Here is a 23,123-nt window from a genome sequence, read left to right on the forward strand (position 1 = left end):
TGTGACCCCTAGCAAAACACAACATCCTACTCTGCATCAGGTCCCTCTTCAGCTTTAAGTACTTTCTTACTCCCTTCATCCCGTCCAACATCCCTATCCTGTTCCTTCCCTTTCCTCGTTTGCCTAACATTCTCCCCTAAATTACAGTCTTCAACATCCCGCTGCCGGTCAATACCCCCTTCATCCACTTTTCCTGTCTCCAAAGGATTGCTCCCAACAAACCCTTCTCCTGGCCCACCGTACCAACTACTTCCTCGCTTGTTTCCTTCTCTGTCCATTTCGGCTCCATTCTTCTCCACACCCACATTTCAAAAGCTTCCAGTCTACGTCAATCCTCCTGCTTCAATGACCACGATTCCGCGCCGTACATAGCTACGCTCCATATCAAAGTTTTTACGAGTCTTTTCTTAATATCCTTACTCAACGTCCCCGTCATCAACTCCCTCCTCCTTGTGAAAGCCTCTTTGCCTAGCGCAATTCTTCCCTTAACGTTCCTACTAATTTGACCGTGCTGGTCCAAAACACTACCGAGATACATAAACTGTTCTACCTACTCTAGTTTTTGCCCTCATATTTTAATGTTTAGCTAAGTCTTTTTCTTTCTAGAGAAGCGCATTACCTTTGTTTTATTAATATTGATTCTCATCCCATACCTGTCGCACTGAATTTCCAATTCACTCAGTAATGATTGCAACCCCTTGGCTGACTGACTAACTAAAGCTTGGTCATCAGCAAACCTAACTGATTTTACGAATTCCCCGCCCACTTTCATTCCTACCTGTAGTTCTTCTCATGCCTCTTTGATCATTTCCTCTGCATACAGGTTGAACAGCAGCGGTGATAATGGGCAACCCTGCTTTACACCTCTTCCTAACACTGCCCATCCTGACTCCCCGCTCCCCACCCGCACCTGAGCAGTCTCAGACATGTACAGGTTGCGGATTAGCCTCCTTTCCCTCCAATCTATTCCTATTTTCTGCAATATACCCATTAGATTTTTCCTAATTCACTCTATCAAACGCTTTTTCGAAATCTACGAAACAGGCAAATACCTCCTGGTTGTATTCTAAATTCCTCTCGATTAATAATCTCATTACTGCAATGGCATCACGCGTACCTCTCCCCTTCCTAAACCCAAACTGATCATCCCCTAAGTAATCATTTGCCCTACTCTCTATCCTTTTGTTTATGATCCTGAGAACAACTTTAGCTGCGTGGGATATGAAACTTATCGTCCTGTAGTCCTCACAAGATGTAGCCTTTGCCTTTTTCGGAATAGTAACTAAATGTGTTTGTGTGTGTGTGTGTGTATATATATATATATATATATATATATATATATATATATATATATATATATATATATATATAGTATAAGCTAATTTGATTTTATTTACTGTTTAATATTATTACAAAATATATAGAAACATATTCGGGTTTTGGCATTTCTTTCAAGATTCCTTCCACAGAATTTATCAATGAATGAGATAGGTAACCATTGGTTATATAATTTCAAATGTCTCTCATTGATCAGGATAAAAAATGAATGTCGGCGTTTTGCTTTCATACAAGGTACTTGCTATAAGTTGCACAGGAAATATTCATTTCAAAAAAATAAAGGAAATAATATAAAAGTGGGCAACTTGTGCTACAAATCAAGGTGTATGCTGACGTAAAGTCACCCAAAGGAAATCTTGAATCACGAAGAGGTGCTGAAATAGAAAATGAAGTATAGAACCCCTGACAATAAGCACCAAAGGATTATGGTAGTAGATAAAATGACATGGGGAGAAAGAAGTCAGGGAAAAGAGAAGAAGGAATGTTCGTGAAATCCCAGAAAACTAGCTAGAGGAAAAGGTGAAGCTGCTTTAAAGAACAAGTATATTGAATGAAACCTGAGTAGAAAAATACCAGTTCAATGAATTAAAAGCAAAGTGTCGATTTGGCGATTTTGGCGGTTTCATCCAATCGATTTTTTCATCATATCGTTTCCAGTTGAGTTTATTCTAATGTACCTTGGCTGCCAACGAGAAGTTACTTGGTTAATTTCTTCTAGATAAATTTATGTCTACTATCTTACAATTGTTCATAAATTAGCGAAATCTAATTGCAGATATTGGACTTTTAAGGCATAAAAAATGTTAATTGTTAATTTCAAAGGATCATCCATATTGGAGGGCGGACTTCGATTATTCCTTAAAGCGCTCATTATGTTTTATATCCCATCTTGTTTCCACGATTTTTCCTAATAGTTCCTCACATTTTATTAATTGTGTATGTATATTACCACTATCTTGACTATGGTTAACGGATGTATCATATTCAAGGTGTTTAGTCTTTGGTTGCTTTAGGAGATCATTTTGGTTGCTGTTATAATGGCCTGGCAGGAAGCGAAGATTGAAGTATTGATGAACTTTCCTTTTTTACCTTGTGAACTTTAGGAACTTGCTTTTTCTAGTTCTATGTCGGATCCTCAATAAATATGGTATAGAGAGTGGGCGACAAGCAACACGCTTATCAGACTCCTTGCAGAGTGCTGATGTAGTCAGAATCGCCTTTCTATTAATCCACGGGTTCAATTTGAGCAGTTAGTAGCTTATAGTCTTGTCTCAGCTTCTACTAAACGTTGTGGAATTCTTTTTCTTTTAAAATATTCCAATTTTTAGATGCTATTACTTTATCAAATACTTTTCTATAGTCTGCATGTATAACATTAGTGTTTAACTTTATTCTCTGCGTTTATTGCGAGAGCGTCCTTTTTTTAAACTCATTTATTTTTCTCAAAGGAGCAATTCTGTTATTATTGCATATTCACGTTATTCTAATTTACACAACTAATTAAGTGAAATTAGACCCTTATTGTTATAACAAGCAGCTTTATTTTCCAAAAAACTGCCGGAGACCGCGGCAGTAACATTCTACGGAGTTACCCGCTGAATGTGCATCCCTGTTAAGGAAAATGACTTTTACAGCCTAAAATTGCTGCACTGTAGCGTAATTTTTTCTTTGAATATTTTTTATTTTAAAAACTAACCTATATTGAACTGATTAGAATAAAAAATGGAGAAATGTTCAAATGGAGATCTTCCAATAACAGAGACGAAAACTATTACGATTTCCCACTTAAAAATGATTTATTTCCGACGGATTTAGATGCACTGCATCTTTTTCATGTGTAGCTCTTGATGATGTAGTGCATATAAACCAGTCGGAAATAGATCTTTATTGGGTGAAAAAGTGGAATAGTTTTTGTCTCTTTTATTATGGAACAGTTCTACCACATCACGCCTGAATATGTAATTCATATGAGAATGAATCAGCGAATCAAAAGGAATATAAGGACTTTGAAATGTTACAAAAATTAGAAACGCAAGGAAAGTCGCTCTTTATAGAATCGCGGATAAGCCCTTGTTATGCGATAAACAGCCATTAATTATATTCATGGATATTGCGACGGCATTGGGCCTTCTGCAACGGAATTCCCCTAAATTTAGGTGGCGTAAAATTGCATGATAGCGACAAAATAAGATGCACCTGGCCAGATAGCAGAATTAAACGTGTACTGAGATAATAAATAAGGCACTGTACTGAGATCAGAATTCAGTATAGAACCCAAGAAGGAATCTGCAATTTAGGACATCTTTCTGGAGGTTGCCTTAGTGCTGTGGATAAATCTAGGAACAGGTCATTAAAATTAATGGAAAACACCTAGTTAGTGTAGAGATACCTATAGACATTTATAGCAGTGTACTATGAGGAATAAATAATGGGGAAATGTCCATAACTTAAGTCTATCTGCATAATTGTCAACAGGTGAATAGAATGAAAAACAGAGGAATTTTCAAATGAAGAACTTATAGATTTGACAACAATTAGAAGGACAAGGAAAGCTGCTCTTTATCTAATTGCGGATAAGCCCTTGTTATGCGATAAATAGTCATTAATCATATTCATGGATATGGGGATAACATTGGGTCTTCTGGAACGGTATTTTCTTAGATTTGGTCGGCGTAAAATTGGATTCTAGTGACAGAATATTACGCCCGCCTTGCCAAAAAACATAATGAAACCTGGAGTCATTATTTAAGAGGCAAGAAGAAGTAAGAGGTAAGGCAATTATGTGCACTTTAACTTTTTGACGTCACGGCTAGAGAGATGGACAAAATGAAATGAAAAGAATTGCTGCGAAGGTTCGAAGAGTTCTATTGCTTCCTTGGAAAATGTTAATTAAAGTTATAATTTTAAGTTGAGAATTCCTTGAATACAAAATAAGATAATGAAAAATAGAATAATACAAACAAAGAATGAAACAATGGGAATAATTTTGTTTATTGGGAAGGAACCAATTACGGAATAAATAGGATACAAATAAAAATCCGTGTACTGTATAAGTTCTATATTTATGAAAGAGCATATATTTTGAAAAAAGAAAAATATAAGAAGGCATTCTATGCATAACAAGGGAAGTCTACTCACAGCACAAAACTTAAAATCTCAAAATTTGAGTAACTTACATAATAATATAAATGCAGGCATACTTCTTTGCGGGTAATAAACTTCAGTTACAGAAGCAGAAGAAAGGATTTTCGAAGAAATGGAGATTAAAAAAGTTGGAGTAGGAGTGAAGAATGTGGGTCACTTGAACAAGTACAAGGACTAACGGAAAGGTTCTATGATGACCAGGATCAGTAAGAAGCACAATAAAATACTAATTAGAAGAAGAGATAGACCTAAAAAACCAGGTTTGTTGCTGAAGGCAATTTTGACAGTAATGGGGCATGTTGGAAAGAGCTATAACGTAAGGACCCCGGGGATATAGAGGAAGCAAATAAGGGTGGATATGAGCACAATTAAAGCATAAATGGGTGATTCTAAGGGTTCATAGAATAATGAATCTTGGAGGATCATATGTTTTGAGGTGATTTCTAATAAGTGAGAAGAAGAATATAAATATAAAATCATACTGCCTGGACGAAATTTCTCCCAGCGGCCCTTATTCCTCCTACGTACTTCAATCCCCTATCAAATCTTGGAAATTATCATTTAACAAAAAGCTTGGTCCAAAAGTCCGTCAAAAGAATTCCGTCAAATAATCTTATTCGTCCGCTTCACTCAGCTAAAATATCAGTCAAATTAAGGTCAACTTCGTCAGATAATACTTTGACATACATAATCAGGCGCTGTAGTTTTCAGTATGAATAATTTATAAAGCATTGGTGTTGTTTTATTGTATCCCTTTACTTGATTTCGTAATTTTAATGAGCACCGAGAGGAGTATGCACCTACAAGGTTCTCACCAAGAAGACACTCCGAAAAAGATTCACATGAAGAAATATGCAAGTGATTAAATGGTGTCTAGTATATGTACAATAATTCGAGCTTTTTGAGCATGAAAAGTTATATTTAATTTAAAAATTATCCTCGAAGTCTGTTCATTTCCGCTTGATATTTGTTGAGAATTTGAATCCCTTTCGGCGATGAGGGATACATTTGGAAAGTTCTTTATCAGGCTATTTTATTTTGGCTCTGATCCCACGGTATCTGTCTTAATGGACGTTTTATGGACAGCTCCACAAAGTTTTCTGTTCCCTGCGGAGTCTAGTGAAATAATATAAATTACTGCCCCTGCAAATATGCATTTGATTATAATGACACCGAAATTAGGTGCTCTGTCCAGATAATTGTAGAGAAAAAGTAGGCTTGAAATCCAGCATCCTTCACTTAGTAGCATTCCTTTCACTCATACCTCGGTAACGTATAATCTTCAATTCTATGGTAAAATCTTGAATTTATATCCCCAACATATGACACTCAGGCTATTTACTGAGCTTTAAATGATAAAACTACGTTTAGAAATATTTTCCGTGTCCTAATTTAAATTGTTATACATGTAAAACAATGGTATTAATGCACATATGTGCTTGTTTTAATGAATTTGGTCCTTTCCCTTTCAGACCGAGCGTCGTGAGCAACATTTTACCCCCGGAAAATTTACGCCGGTCAAAGTCCCGGACGGAGAGCCTCTGGACGGCGATAGCCCGCTCTTCGAGTTCCCACGTCACCGTCTGAGGCTCGTGGAGAAACTCGGCGAGGGAAGCTTCGGCATGGTGAGTGTCTCCCATTTTCCACCTCACGTCACTGGAAAATAAAAGTATTCCATCATTATATCATTGTAGAATTATGCTTGGATCATTAGTGTCATAAGTTTCGTAATAAAAATGACGTGTCGAACGTAAGATTACCTAGCGATAATTGTTCATTCCGGCGACTGAGAATATAGACGGAGAAAACTGTCTAAAAATTAGAAAGCTATTATTTACTGATAATTTATCGGCAAAATTAAAGTTAAATGCATACTACTCCATCGTAAATATTTCCCCTTAAATGGATATTTTTTGTCGAAACTGATGAAAAACAAGAAAATTGACCATCAACTCTTACAATGAATGATGAATCGAAAATCATAAATGATTCTCACAAGGGTAATGCCAAAAAATGTATATCTGGCGTCACTATGCCATAAAATACAATAAAAATTACTACTTAAAGTCGCAAAATAGTCTATTGGTGTTAAAAATCGAATTCAACAGATTTTTAACGTTCAACGTTCTTTCAAAAAGGGTGATATTTATGTATCATCAAGAATTTCCTACTCATACTACGAAAACACCTTTCCGTAAAGTAATTTTGCCCTACTTATCATGGATTTTAATGTATTTAATCCACAGATGAAATAGTAAGCAGCATTAAATTAGTAAATACATGGTAGAGCTATAGTAAATGTTTTAATGGTAAATGTAGCCTTTTTCGAGTTCCAGCAGGGCATAAAAATATGTTTATGAACCCAAATTGTTACTATAAAATTCGTTAAAATTTTAACATCATTATTTAGTTAAAAAGCAATAACCACTTCGAAAATATTCAGCACCAGTAACTGTATCTATATTGAATAAGGCGTTAATTGTTATTATTGGAATATTTTAAGGGATTAGGGCATTTATATTTACTGTAATAAATCACCTGTGAAGTTTAAATTTTGATTCTACCCTGTTTTAACAACAATGACTTTAAATCCTCTAATACTCGTCTTAAAAATAATTATTATTGCAGTCTAAAGAAAAATGTTTCAATAAAATTCTATTGATCATTTCGTTTATAAATTCCTCAGAGCGTACGTGAACAATCACTGACTAATTATTGCTTCCATTAGCAGAATTTGTCTGTGAAAATTTTGGCGCGGTTAAAGAAAAATATATAGTTGATTGATAAGATAAAGGCAGTGTTGAATGTTGCTTAGATTCTATTTGCAATTTTAGTAGGAGTACTCTGAATTTTAATTTTTGGAAATTTTATCCTCGTATTTTCACTAATTGTAATTATTTTATTATTAAATTTTGACTAAATCACTTCTTAGAAGTTAATTAACTTTGATGAACTTCAAGGCTTGATGAATTACTTCAACGTTTGCTTATCGCTAATGCTTTTGTTGAAAGATGGATATTTGTTTGGATTGAAGGATCCAATTTTCTATATTACATTTTTCAATGTATTTTGGCTGAGTGGAGAGCACGGTCATTAAAAAAACTCTTGACTTATTCCTTGTTACCCTTTGTGGAAATGCGTAACATTTTCCTGATAGTAAATCTTGTGAAGCACTCACTATCAACTTGTGTATACTGATATTCAGTGTCTACTGGTGTCGTACGTAAAACTTTGAAACGCTGAACAAAACCAATTTCAATTAGGACTGATGATTAAATTAGACGAAATAGTACCTGGCTTGAGTAAACAAATGGAGGATGCCTTCTTCCATAAAGGGCATAAACCTTACTCCTTTAAACAGGCATTAACTTCTCAGGTGAGCTACGACACAAAGTAAGCCCCGCAGCAGCACTTTGAAGTTGCTCATACCCCCACCATACTCCTTCCCACCCGCTTGTCTGCTTCTTTTGATGCATAATTCCTCCGCTCATGAATGCACAGGGTCCAGCTGCAACTAAAGCTACGGGAACCATTAATAAAATCTATCCACTCCGTCTTCACTCCCCCGGCATTCGAGGGATCTCTGGTCCTCCCTTCCCCCCTTGCCTACACCTCACATCCCCTCCTACCACACATGTCCCCTTTTGCTGTTGCCCAAGAGCCCCCCTCTTTCCCTTAAGTTCCGACCCTTCCCCGTCCCCCGGTCCATTTTCTCTCCCCGCAATAAAAACGGCACCCCGCCACTTCCTTACAGCCAAGAGCACACCTTCCGAAAACCGTGATTCTGTTTTATGGGGGAAGTTTCCCCCACCGGGACAGAGCAGCCACCCTCTTTCCTTCTTTCCGATATAATTATTTTCCTCCCCTACGAAATATCCCCAGATCTATATTTCTTCTTCTTCCGATTTAATCAACATGGGATTAATTTTACACTCACCTGCTGGCCCTTTGCTTTTGTGTCGAAGAGCACCCTTTATCACTCTCGCTACCTTCCCCCAAACCTTGCGGCACAGCCCATGTCTCCGTTTTACTTTCCGGCTACCCTCTCTTGCGAGCGTGCCCACCTCGGCTCCTTCCCTTTTCGCTTGCCTCACCTTGCTGCACCCGTAAAAAAGGACTTCTGGCCTTCCTTTTAAAACCTTCGTTTTCGCGCGCACTCTCTCTTCCCTCGGTCTCTTTTCACCGATGCTTTGCCGCACTCTCAAATACGCCAGGCATCCCCTCCTTCTCACCCGCCATTCCCTCTCCCTCCTTTCTCTCCTCTTTCTTGTACACAGATCAGGGGCTATTTTGCCCTTTATTTCGCCCTGCCTTTTAATATTGTCCCTTTTCTTTACCTCCCACTGCGTGCGGCGAGGGTGAAAGGTGCCTCGGGTCGTAGATATTAAAACCCGTAAACCCCGGCGCCACCCTATTCTTACTTCACTCCCTTCTCTTCCCCCCTCCGCCCAGGCTTCTACATTCTCGTCCGTCTTCTTTCTTCTCTTTACTCTCGCCATCCACCTGCCTTCCGTTCCGATAATTCTGTCGATACATTTGCAGTCTTCGGCTTTTGTTGCAGTTTGTCATTGCAACCCTCGTTTTAAAAGGCCACGTCATATTGCACTATTCCTAAAACCATCCATCCAGTGATCTCTGACTCATTGTCATTCTTCGTTGCTGTGTATATCTAAGTTGCTCATGATATTTTCAGTATGCTAATCATTTTAATATGTTACCTCCATTTTACTACCTATTGATGGTTTTCATTCAAATTTTAATTTAATCTTTCCATAAATTAGTAATTATTAATGGTTCCCGTGATTTGTTGTTTACTTAAGTCTCCCCAAAACTTACCTTTACGGTAAACTACCAGATAATAAAAATATTGATACCTAGTAGAACAATTAAAGAGCGTTATTATGGCTTAATGTTAATAATGATGCGACCAACATATCTCAATCACGAAGATAATATTTATGGATGGAGTCATAATTATTCAATTCTCTAAGTACTATGATCTTAATAATCCAAGCCTAAAATATCTTCCTCAAAGTATTTTAAGGCTCCATCTACGGATATTGTAATACACTACGAAATTCATATTCTGTTCATTGTTCACTTCCGTTGTTCATCACTGACTGTTAACCTTTCATGTAATGCACCTTGCTCTGATATAATAGACACAGACGGCCGTTTATGAGAATCATTCTGTAAATGGATCCTAAAAAACCTTGTCAACATTTACCTTAGAATTTGAATTATGCTCCGGAGGTGGCCCATTTATACGCTCTCTTTACCCTAAGTGTCAGTGTAAAATGTCGCACGCCCGAGAGAAGTTACCAGTTTTCCCTCCATCGCGATTATAAGATATCGCTGGCGGGTGCAGGAATCCAACTAATGACGACCGAACCCGGCCGTCTTGAAAGAGAATGCCTAAGTCTCAAAAGGTAATTTCCCTTGCAAGAGGGGGAGGGGAGGATTATCGTACGCTGCGAGGGCTGACAGTTTAGTAGAGGTTTGCTGGCGAGGACGAAGGCATCGAAGACTTGGTTATTTGGGAGACAGGGTCGTTGGCGTAAGGGTTGCGGTTTCGGTGTAAGATTTCTGTCGCCCCCTTCCGGTAGGCGTAAGAGGAGGAAGAGGCGTCGCTTTGAAATAGGTGCATGGTAGTATATAGCGTGCATTGTTAAGTTCTTAGACTGGAAAGGGGCAGAGAGGGCGTACGACCCGTGTGGAATGGGCTCGCCCGAGATGTGCCTTCTCATACGACGAGGAGAGCGGTCGGTCCAGGGGGGAGGTGGACGGGAAAGATCGACGCTGCCTTTCGGAGAGGTGTGTGCCGGTGAGAGAATGTTTGTGTTCAGGGCCAAGTGTGGTGGGGGAGGTAAGGGATTTTGGAGAAAAGTCGGGAATGTCGGCGTTGGGGGAGTGTGAGTGCAAGATGCTAGGGAGCTATGGGAGACTGCAGAGAGAGGGAAGAGGGGATCGGTTAAGGAGAATTGGAGCGACGAGGAGGGTAAACCGTTGGGGGTGGGAGGTTGAGAGTTCATGGGGACTGGGGGTTCGGGGGAATTACAAACTCCAATAAAAGTCACACCTGCAGAGAGGCGCAGAGGCGTCAACTGACGTTTATATCCGAGAAAGAGAGGGAGAGGGACGCAGTTTCCCCCTTTTCGCAACCTCCCAGAGCCTCACTCCTCCCATCCCCCTCACACCCCGCTACGTCGTCTGCCCCCATCGCGACGCGGCGTGAGTAGCACCTTTAGGGGATAGGGAGGAAGGCGAGGGCGGATTTCATGGGGTCGTGGAAGAGGTGGAGGGGTGCAAGAAGGCGCGGTGGCTTATGAGAAGAGGTTAGGGGGTGAGGAAATTTCCGCGCGCGCGGACTCGAGAATGAAAACGCTGGAGGTTGAATGCATCCAGGCTTCAGCTTCCGATTCCCTCACAGCCCGCGCCTTCTCCCTACTCCTCTATCATCTGCCCCTCTCCCACGAATCACCCTACTCCTTTCCTTACATCCTTTCCTGCCAAACTTCTCCATTCACTCCTCCACCGTCAGCTACCTCGTCAATGATCTTCTATCTCTTCCCTCCAATCTTCCTCTATTCCTTTATCTCCAATTCTTTTTCTCTCTATTTCCATTCCTAGCGAAATCGTGCCGCAATGTGGCTAAGTAGATATGGATTGCCATCGCGTGAAATTACATGAGCAGCACACTGGCAGTGGTGAATAATGAACCTCTCACTCTTCCGTTTCCATTCTCTCTTATCATTTTGAGTGGATGCAGTAAGAAATCAAGCAAAACGTGCGTGACTGTTAAGTGGATGAAATGAGTTAGTCGGGTGTGATTGTCTGGCCCGAATGTATCTAGCTTAAACTCCACTCTGCGATATATTGTTCGAAAATCCACGGTTAATATCTCTTCTTGTTTTAGGAAATGACACATATTTTAAGGGAACTTATGGAGCTCTGGAGAATAGTTGGCAGTAGTAATAACCACCTATTAACTTCATTGCTATTAGCCCTGATGACAACAAGCTTGTCAAATAGCAATTTCTTTTATACAATTATAAATAATTTTAAACAATACTATATATATATATATTATATAATATATATATATTATACATATATATCCAAACCGATCTTCGGGTGGATTACTGTGTTTATTGTTTATATATATACACTATATTACGTGGCCACGAAGATTTTAGTGAAACTTAATGTTAGTATGTATCCAAATCCAAAATTTTCAAAAAGCGTCCTCTCTTTCAGCCAACATCGTCAACATACGCGCATTGTTTTGTAAACTAGCCTATGTAAAAGAGTTTAATATTTTAAATGCTATTTGCCCAATCCTTCGAAAAAGGTACCAGTACCATATTACTAGTTTATTGCAAAAGACACCAAATGAATTCTTATTTCATGAACATTCAGGTTTAGAAACGTTTTTAAATTTTTATGTTCAATTTCGAATGAGGCTCATTTTAGTCACTCATAATGCTATCACCTCTTACGCAAAATCAATCTTGATACTTCAAAGTAGAATTTATTGGCTTCAATGCATGCGTCTGACGTTGAATTAATCGTATATTAATGCAAATCATCCTGTGGTCTCTGGTTAATAGCAAATAATACTTCGTAATTTAAAAAAATCGTAAGATGTGATAGGAGAATACGTACAGGAAAACGTTGCGGTTCCCTCTCATTTCTTCTTGACAGGATTAAGGAAGATGGCTAACTGTTTGGGGAGGAGATAGAAAATGTTTGCTTTCCGCAAAAGATAGCGGTAAAACATCTGGGAATGGTGAGATATAAAAGGAAGCAAAGTGAAGGGGAACGTGGGTATTAGCCGAAGGCTACGAACGCCCTCGCCATCCTCTCTCTCCTTTTGACTAATTTATTTATCTCCGCTCTTCCCTCTTCCCTTTCGGTCCCACAAAATAAGCAGAGCGAGAGAGAGAGAGATAGAGAGGAATAGAAAAAATAAGCCGTTGAAGATAAAGGATGGGAGGGTGAGTAACGTGGGAGATGGAGGAGAGGATGCGAGACGGGCGCAAATCCATTACCGGACGCCGTGTGGATTTATTGCCGCCACGACGCCTTACGAGACGTGCAAGACACATGTCATGGGAGAGATGGGGAATCCTCACCAGCGAGCGACCGCCTTGCTTGCACTCTGTCAACGCCGCGCCTCGATCCGTCTTCCTCCAACCCACCCTCTTTCTCCTCCCTCCCCCTTTCCCTTTCTCTCTCCCTTCCTATCCGGCTATAGCGTTCTTCTCCGCACAACTCTCTCCAATTCTCACCCCACCCATCGATTTCCTCCATCTAAGACCGTCCATCCTTTTCTCCAACGCGGTAGCAGACACATCTCTTCGGAGAGTGAGGCTTCCATGATGTACTCGTAGAATCTACTTATGGCTGCTATTAGTGTATAGAAACTCTTAAATCTGTGGGTTAATACATGTAGTTACCACCTTAAGAACATACATATATATGTATGCTTTCCCGAAACAAGTGTTTATCTGCTTAGCATTCAACGAATGGAAAAGTAGGAGGGTATAAATTAATTTGTACTTTTTTCTACTGCCCCAAGCGTTACCGTTTTTAGTTGCTGGGAAAGTATTTGCAGCTTAACCAAACTTCGATCCCTTTGATCCAAAGTTAGCGAATGCTGTTTATACCTACTTGTATGAAGACGTCCAAAAAGGTGAATACTAAATGAGAATCGCCAATAGAGGTTACTTAAAATTCCAAAAATACTTGTAAACTGTACAAATGAAAATAGATTAGTATTGAGGAATAATGTGTAAGACTAGGTCTGTGTTTTAAGATTTTAGTCTTACGCATGAATTTTATCGGGTGAAACGAAGCATTTTTTTCGGCATTAATAGTTTTTAATTCTCAAAATTTGTATACCCTTCTCCCGTATTCCAACGTATTAAATTCTAAGTGCATGCCAGCGGAGATCTCTTAATATTTATTTTTTCTCTCTTCTTGCAGACTCTTACAACATCATACAGCACTTAACATAACGCAGTTCTACTTCAATACTTTGTTGGATAATAGACATCATATTTCTCATCGATAGATTGGTAACCGTATACGTTTTGCCATGATAATTTTGATTAAGCTCGAAAACTCATATTATTAAACTTATTCACTAATTCTACATTTTAATTGATGACAATTTCTTTTCTCCTCTACCCCATGCGTTAATGCTGTATTATAATTCACATTGCCATTGTCTGATACTATATTTTCTATTCACATCCCCTAGCCTATGAAATTAACAGAGAAATAATTGCAGCAGAATATTTCACAGCACACGATACGAGTGAATTTGCTCAGAAATGTAATATCAGAATGTTTAAATCGACCAAATACCAATCCCTCACTCATATAATAAAACATCCGGTTTGATTAATCATTCGTCGAGTCGCTTTGAGAGGCGATCTCATCTCTTGACTCCATGATATATCCGATGTATCCATTCGAGCAGTCCCGCCTTTAATCAGTTAGCTTAGTCGACCGAATCGTTCCAATTAAAAATTTGCAATAAAACCGCACTCACTCACCCTGGCCAATCAATGCCAAAAACATTTTGGGCTTTGGCTGAAGAAATGCGTATTCAGTTCGTAACGGGACTCCCCCTCACCATCCTTTCCGAACCCGACAGCTTCCGTAATCTTTGCAACCGCCCCGCAGCGTTTACCAAACACGATCGCTCGCCTGCCTCCCGTCACCCTTTCTCCCTTCCCTCGACTCTAACATCTCATCTCCGCCCGCCACACCCCAGCCACGCCTCCCACTTCCCGCCGGCCCCCTCTTCCGCCCCCATGGCGCTCGCCGCCCTATCTCGTCCCCGCACTTCCTCCAGACCGTCAATATTGACGTCTCTATGGTTAGCCAACATTTCACCCGATGGTGTCTTTCGCTTTTTCTACTCCGCAAACTTTCCCGCCTCATCCGTATTCCGGGGAGTGAAAGTAAAACTTTTTTAAGTGTCGGCGTGTTTTGATTAGCCTTATAGGAAAAAATGGTGCTTGTCTTTCGATAAACTTTAAGAAAGTGGTGGAAAGAATAAAAATCCCTGATTCGCCATTCTTATGACTATTGGCTAAGAAACATTCACGCCCTTGCGAAACGCTTGAAGGAACGCTGGCTTGAAGGAAGCACTAAATTCTCAGCCCGCGTGCGTGAATATAAAGTTCTGAAATTTCACGTGAAAATCATTCTGCAAATTTTAATTTTTTTAATTAAAATATTGTATGATACTGTAGTAAATTTGGTATATGTATTGAAAAAGTGGAAATGCATTAATAGATACATGTGTTGAAAACATTTTATACACTGAATTGCGAGATTCCGAAATGATCTATCATTGAGATTTGTAATTTCATGGCATTTTTAAAATTTTAAATTCCTAATCTTGTGTATTACAATAAAATGTTTGCAAATTTATTTTCTATTTTTGAAATTTTTTTCTGCAATTTCAATTTTCCATCATCATACACATTCCAAGAAACTGCAGAGATGCCGCAAATGTTGTATTAAAATCATATGCATTCTTGGATGCATATTCGTCACAAGGTTCGGTTCTTTAGCAACTAAGTCAGGAAAGCCTTTTTTAAATTATTACAAGAAACTTTATTCCTTTTATTAATTTATTCTGCAGTTATCAATTCTTGCATAATTCTTCTACCTCTCTCACATTCATACATACGAGTGAGTTTATCAAACCATTCATTATTCCATAAGTAAGTCATTTTTTCAATGAATTCTTTCCCACTTTGCAATGAGTCTTTCCAATCTCCTTCCATATAATATTGATTTTATTTTGATGTAGCTATTATCTCTTTTATTTTATCTTTTGCTTCGCTGAAACTATCATGTTTAAGGCTTTTTATGCATCTTATCAGCTGTCTATCTACAAACTGCGTCATCGACGTCTAGGAGAATGAATACCTATGTATCTCCTGTTATTGAATATACTAGCACCATGTATCCGTCTCTTATAGATTCATAAAGACATTGAAGTACAGTTATTAAATCATCCATGATTCATTCGGTTTTTAGTAGAAAACTAATCTAACACTTTTCTTGCCATTTTATTGCCATCTTAAAATCTTAGGACAAAAAATCTACTCAGCAAAGACTAATTTTCATTCACACGTACTATATTATCTTATAATATCTACAACTTTCCTTATTTTATATCTTTTTTGTCTTCTCCAAACTAGCAAATGTACATTATAAATTTCTTCACACAGTTGTGCATTTTTCTAGAACTTGCTTAAATACAAACTGATGACCCGAATATTACCCCATTATTCACCTACACATATATTCCAACACTTATTTCATGTTTTTAAAATATTAACACTATCACAACTTCTTCTCTGCACATTTATTTCACTTTCGATCTCTACGCGACTATTATGAAATTCTTTACAATACTCTCGCCAACACCAACTCATTCCAGACACTGTCGGTATCATGATTCTTACCTACATTAATCATCTCCTTGCCCTCTCTTTTTCATCCATTTCCAAAACAATCTGTTATATACCAAGTGATCTTTGGTCATTTTATTTATGTTGTTCATTTTGTTTCCTGTATTTCTATCATTTATTTTGGATTAATTTTTTACATCCTGGCGAACATCATACTCTATCTTTCTAGCTTCCTGTCTTAGACCGCAATAAAATTTGTATTTTCACCTTCTCTGCAGCCAAAAAACACCTCAATTCTTTATTCGCTACCATTTCCATATATGCTACCAGCGAATAAAGCGAAGGAATTCCTCTCCAACTCTCTCTGGCATCAGTCACATATTTTACCTTTTATAAATTTCTCCCATTCCACTATACACGATTTCAGTTTATTCTCAAATTGCATTCCACTTGTCTGCTAGTCATTTTTGGCACATTTCCGTCTGTATACCAAACATGGAACCTAATCCAAGTTCAGGCCTGCTTTAACTATCATAAATAAGTTAATATCCCATCTGAATTGTCTATTTTGTTCATTGGCGTACCGGTGACCACGCCCCTCGCCAAAGAGTAGATGCCATGTTCCCAAACATCATTTCACACAATTATTCGTGTAATAAATATACGTGAAAGACCATATCACACATAATACGAGTATATTTGCATTTCCTCTTTTTAACGAATGATTTATTACGTGTGTTTCAGGTACACCTCTGTGAAGCTGAAGCTATTCCGGACTACGGCACTTCCACTTTCCATAAGAAACTGGTGATCGTGAAATCACTATGGAGAGGATGCAATGACGCAAATAAGTAAGTGTTTGGAGATTAAATGTAATTTTTAATTTAATCAAATTCAAACCAACCTCATAGCTGTGGTGGTGGCAATCAGTACATATTCTGCCAGATATCCACAAACCTATGTCGGACACGCATATTTAATTTATATCACAGATGTTAAAGGTATAATGGACTTAGGTATAGCTGTAAAAAGTTTGGTCTCCATCTATATTTTTGTAATATCAACTATTTACGAGTTCCTATATTTTAGGTTGTATCATTCGTTGTGACAAATGCAATAGGACTAAATATGTACGAATAAAAGGGCCTTGGGAATTGATGATTCATATTATTTTAATATTGTCAGATAAGAGAGAAGGATATTAATGGTTTTTTATATCAGCAATTATTGGGGATGAAAATTTGAAGACGGTAATGAAGGGGTGATCACTAGACAATTGAAGAAGAATAACGAAAAGGATCAACATGCTGGAGGGAATAAAAGAAGGTTGAGTGTATGCGGAATAAAAATAGGATATACTTTTGTTTAGCTATACATAAGGTATTATTTTAGCGTGGTATATTTAGCGAACGAGACTATGAAACATAGGGTGTTAGGTTTGCGTTTATCCAATTCTTACGTAAATCGGTAGACTAACAAAGAATAATAATAAAATTACCGTTTGCAATAAGTGTGCTTTTGTTATTACTTTCAGGCAAGAGTTCCTTCGTGAAACAAGCTGGTTAGCCAGTGTGAGAGACGTCAACGTTGCCCGTGTCTTGGGTGTGTGCACGTCTGATGAGCCATTCTGCGTCATTGTGGAGCACGCCGAGTTTGGAGACCTACCCCGCTTCCTGCAGCAGCAAGCGAGATTAGCAGCTGCGGGGGGCGCCGACACAAACTCAATCACAAATGGAACGGGACCACTGAGGTGAGCTGGAGTGAATGTACGAATCTTATAAGTATATACCAATGCACAATCGTTTGGTCCTGTTACAATCACATGGCCGACGCAGACGAAAAATATCTCTATGATTTAGGCATTACATGAATTTCATGCAACTTACAATTCCAGTGGTCGTTAAAGAAATAATATTTATTTTTTTTAATTCGATATCACTTTTCCATCTACTAAAATTGATTAGACTCTGGCAGATAGTACGATACCTACAATAGGGGAATTTAATTTTAGGCTAAAAAAGAGGAATTGGCCCCTCCTTCAACCTGGATTGGTGCTTAAATCATGCCTCTTAACCACAGTCGTAAATGATATTTATTCTGGTATTTTCAAGTATAGGTACATTTCCTGTCAAACAAAAAATATTAGCGTGTATGGTGTGGTATTTCCCGGTCGTGAAGACTAGATTTTTCTATTTTACGGAAATGTACTAAACATAGGCATCCATTATTTCATGTATTTGATGATTTGATAACGGCCAATTTTATAATTTTCATATTATCAGACAATTTCTTTTAAATTGAAATAACACTGGTAAAATAGATTTATTATTACGAAACAGTGGCAATCTTGCTTAGTTTCGGATACAAACATCTATATTTGGTTTAATTTATGGTACACATCGTGCTTTCTCGAAGAGTGGTAATTTACAAATATTACTTTTGAATTATGCACGCTTTGATTTGAAACCCTTTAAGGTATTCTGGATTCGTCACTCATCGAAGACCGCTGAATGATCGTTCCAATGCCCTCACCTAGTGGATTACGTCACCACCCAACACGGACATTCAATTCAGCTTTGTATTTCTGTCATACTACAGCTATTTGGAGGTATTTTGGTTACAGCTGGAAAAAAGTTGCAAAAGTTAGCTACTTTAATCTTTTGTTTGTTTACCTGTAAGGCAGGAACGAAAACACCTCGTGGAATTTCAGAGAGATGATGAAGATTGAATTTAGCGTGTAGTTCCTTCTAACCTTCCTCATTTATTTTTCTGGTGTACCGATTCGTCTTATTTTCCAACACCACTCCATCTACCTTCCGACTTTTATAGTTTTTTCTAAGGATCGCTGCGCTGCGCATAAACTGTATTCCTGTTCTTTTCACACTTTAGGCCTTTCTTCGCTATATTTCTAATTGTCGATCTTCTTTACAGTATTAGGTCATTAATTGTCAGTGATATATTTTCTAGTTACCTCCATATTATTCAAATAGTTTTTACACGCTGTGGATATACTATTTTTTTTGTTAGACTGACACTCTTTCGTATTTTGTAATTATGTATAGGCTGTACTTACACATTTTAAACGCCCGACTGCATTTGTTTTTTTACCACAAGAATTACGTTTTATTACTTGTTTAATCAAAACTTTCTCGAATCTATTCTCTCAATTTTCGTCAGAAAATTAGTTGAATTTCCAGTAAACAAAAGTAATTATATTCTATATATCTGAAAATATGATACGTATCCATGTCAAATATTTTCCCTCATCGTTATATATATATATATATATATACACACACACACACACACATATAATACATAAATATGATATTTAGTTTCAAAAATATAGCAAATGCCTTTACACAAAAGTGATAACTTCAAAGGTAACCATTTAAACAGGTAAACATAGTTCGATCGGTCCCGTTTGTACAGAGCTTCTTATATTTCATCATATCCTTAAGAAATTAGGCAATGTAGGTCCGCCTGTAAGTTAATAGAGTTTCCCCGAGTTTCCCTAGGAATTAGAGAAGCTGTCGGATTGTTTGCCATAACCTTAGTTCGGTGGGATCAGGATCAAACTACCCCGAGATCCTTCTTCGGATCTCGAGGAATTTTCATTTAAAGAAAACTGTGTGAAATGGTAATGAACTAAGTCATTGCGTGGATTACTTCCGTTACACAAGAATGGTGGATGGTAGACTGCTATGCCGCAGTGTAGCTGTCTGACCAAGACACTTTGCTATGTAAATTTGTCTTGTGTAGTTCATTATCTTGCGACTTTGTTTCCCATATTTATGCTGAAAAATACCCATTCAGTCGGCAGAACAGCATAACACTCAAGAGAATAATGAAAAAAGTGGAGGATGAAGATGATTCAAAATGACATGAGATTATTGTCATGTGGGATTCATAATTTGCTTTTGAGGGCGCCTAATTGTTAAGACAGAGTCGCTGTAAAAATTTGTAGAGGACCAAGTACAGTACTTTTAAGAATTTTAAGTATTTTTGCCGAACAGAACAGTTTGAGTGGGATAAAAGACTTTTTTGAAATTAACACGCAATGGATAACTTTCGCATTGCACTTAACAAATTCTATTGTGTGTTATATGAGTGCTATCGTTTTTCACATTGATTAATACGTTTTCACGAATCAAGTTGTTTTAAGTGGTAAATGTTGTAAATCATTTCCTCATTCCTTCCTGGTAATCATCTTCGATATTTATTTGTCCTCTGTGAACAACGTGTACTATTTGACGATCACCTGGCGCTATGTTATACTTTCACAGTACACTTCAAGCAATTTACAATAAATTTCCGTGGTTACCCGCTTTTCCTTATCAAAATAAAACGAGTATGGCTTTCAATTTGGTGACTACTTTTTCGCAACTCATGACAGGATAACTCTGTCCCGGCCGCTTGTCAAACAATAGCAAAAGCCTTGAGAAGAATATACAGTATTGCCATACCCTCATATCGAAGCTCTAATAATTAAAAGGCTGTGGACGGATGCAACGTATTCTTTGATGTCTTTTACTTATTAAATGCTAGCAATTTGGCTAGGTAATTTTTCTGGAACTAAATACATTATAGGAATACTTTAATGTTTGCTCATCATCTCTCTATTCAGTTTATCATATTTTTGTTAGTTTTTCTCTTGAGATAGTTATTCGAATAAGGAATACATGGAGGATGAAGAGATACATATATGTCTCCTATATTACGTAGATTTTTATAGATGTATCTAATTATTGACATATCTAATCGAAATATACATTGATAGACTAATAGAACTATAATGTTCTTTTAATAACAGCTATATCCATGGATATAACTATTCTTATCACATTGGTCAAAAACCCATTTGGTTCTAAAAATGTCGAAAATGCATTAATGGTACGGATACTACATTGTTTAAATTTTCTTCTTTCGTGTAGCTACGGCTCTCTCATCTACTTGGCAACGCAAATTGCTTCTGGAATGAAGTACCTGGAATCAAGGGATTTGGTTCATCGGGACCTTGCAGCTAGGTAAGAAATATGCCCTATTTTTATATTTTTAATTGTCTTATAGGCAGAAAGTCCTTGGTAATTAACGAAAAAATGTTTTGACGTAAGGAATTGAATGTTTCAATGGTAGTTCTTATTTTCCTTTTTGCTCCGGGATTCCTTACATTGTTATTTCTTCATGTAACAATGAGCCAGCTAACTAGCTTCTGTCATTATATTTTAATAAGTACGTATATTGCTGGCTAATGGCATCAATTTTTCTTTAGTTTAAACTTCTAAACCCTGATGTCCATGATTTATTATGAGTTACATATGGAGTTGCGGTAGTTTCATTCATTAAATTGGATTTTATATCCCATTGAAATTCTTGCTTTACGTTTACCCGGATCCGTTGCATTTAACCTAAATTCTGGTAGAGAGATAAGCGTATACTATTAAATCTGAAGGGTTCACCATTTGTCCCCATTATTTATTTGCACTCAATTCTTCCGTCTTGCCATTGCTTGTGTATCTTGTGACATGTACGTGTATTATTTCTGAAGTTTATCACTAAGTGAAATTAACTTCTAACACTATTAGGGCTTTTATTGTGAATAATATAAAATATAAATTGCCTCCTCTTCATATCCTAATTTAAGTTTATTGCATTAGCCAGATACGCCATATCCATTAGAGCTGCGTGAGAATCACGATAGGAATCCTAAGACTTTGGTCCAATCTTTGATTAAAACTTTCTCCTCAGATTTTTCTTCCGATTCCCTTTAAAATAAAGTGCTATTGTTTTCTCTCCGAATTTCTGCATCCTTGTCGTCCATATTGATGTTCATATGGCTCCCTTTTATGTTTGTATGCTCCTGAAGTTATATTATGGCCACCGTCAGGTAAGATCTCAGAAACCTATAGTTAAAAAGCAATGCTCACAAGATCAAAGACCCTCAAGACTCAAAATAAAATAATTAATGGTAAGGAAGCAATTGCTGAATTTGTTCACAAATGTTAGACAATTCATCGGTCTATCAGGTTGACTTCATAGGTGCTACTTTTAATTTGGAAGTGATGGAGGAATTACGAAATTCAAATCAAAATCTATTAACCATTAGTTAATAACATCTAAATGAATACAACGAACGTCTTCTTGAAAATGTAAATTAGAAATTTTACGACAGATTTTCAATAATACAGTTTTCACATTGTAAATAATTAATATTTAGCAGACAATTGTCTCGTTGAATAAAGTTAAATATTATGTTCCGTGTGTAGGGGCTCGATTTGCTATGATTCATGGTAATACGATCTAGGCTATTTCCAGAGAAGGTCATCGAGAAATAGGGAAATCAGCTTTACTTTTAAAAATTATCTAACGAGGTATCAAAAGAAGATGGATAAATTTAGTTAATTCATTTGTAATCTAGTTCATGGTTTTTCATGTCATATTCTGAACCCTTTTGCAATCAATGTATTGAATACATCAGTTTTTGAAGGGAATATGCTTTCAGAGTAAGAGGGAAGATAGCTGTGAATGGAATGAGAAGGGAAAAATTGAAGAAGATCTAAATTAGTCACGCGGAGGAATGAAGAGTGAGTGGGAGAATTGGTAGGGGTATATAGCGGAACGAAAAACAGATGCGCAGCGGGGAGCAATAAATCTTGCGCCAGCGGCCGTCGACTCCGTGGCTTTACTCGGTCGGTAGGCTCTGGCGGGTGGGATATCAAATGGGTTATTTTTTGCACGTATGCGTGCTGAAAAAATCGCCTTTTTTGCAACCCGCAATTTTTATAGGCTTGTTTTACGTAGCTATTAGCTTATAGGCCTTTTTCTGTCCTTGGCCCTCTCAATTTCCCCCTGTCTTCGTGGTTTTAAGGGGCCACCTGATGCTCCTAGTGGCTATGGCAAACCAAAAGTAAGCCGGTTGGCTGTGTGCAAATTAGAAAAACTTGTTCCCTTCTTTATTGAAGTTTTGTAGAATTAATTTCAATTTTTCCGATTATAGTGACCTAGAATTTAGAGAAGGATAATGCTATGCGATGAAATACGGTTGGTACTTCAGTGTTTTTTACTGTCATAATTTTGATTGATCAATTTTATTCATTTATGCTCACTGACTAAATCGTAGGATAATTTAAATTAGGTTGCTGGACAATAATTTTTCTAAATAAAGTCTTTGCCTAGTACAATAACTTAATTTTTGGTCAC

General features: G+C 37.6%; 1 protein-coding gene across 1 annotated transcript in view; it reads left to right on the plus strand.

Moving 5' to 3' along the window:
- Positions 1-23,123, plus strand: part of LOC139691099 (discoidin domain-containing receptor 2-like) — a 438,203-nt gene that overhangs the window by 409,292 nt on the left and 5,788 nt on the right. The window contains exons 12-15 of the mRNA XM_071588858.1: positions 5,955-6,107; positions 16,668-16,774; positions 17,458-17,673; positions 20,858-20,950. Coding sequence (XP_071444959.1) covers positions 5,955-6,107; positions 16,668-16,774; positions 17,458-17,673; positions 20,858-20,950 — 569 coding nt within the window. The remainder of the gene's footprint in view (positions 1-5,954; positions 6,108-16,667; positions 16,775-17,457; positions 17,674-20,857; positions 20,951-23,123) is intronic.

Source organism: Hetaerina americana, unplaced genomic scaffold (genome assembly GCF_022747635.1).
Source record: "Hetaerina americana unplaced genomic scaffold, ioHetAmer1.1.p SCAF_3, whole genome shotgun sequence".
Classification (NCBI taxonomy): domain Eukaryota; kingdom Metazoa; phylum Arthropoda; class Insecta; order Odonata; family Calopterygidae; genus Hetaerina; species Hetaerina americana.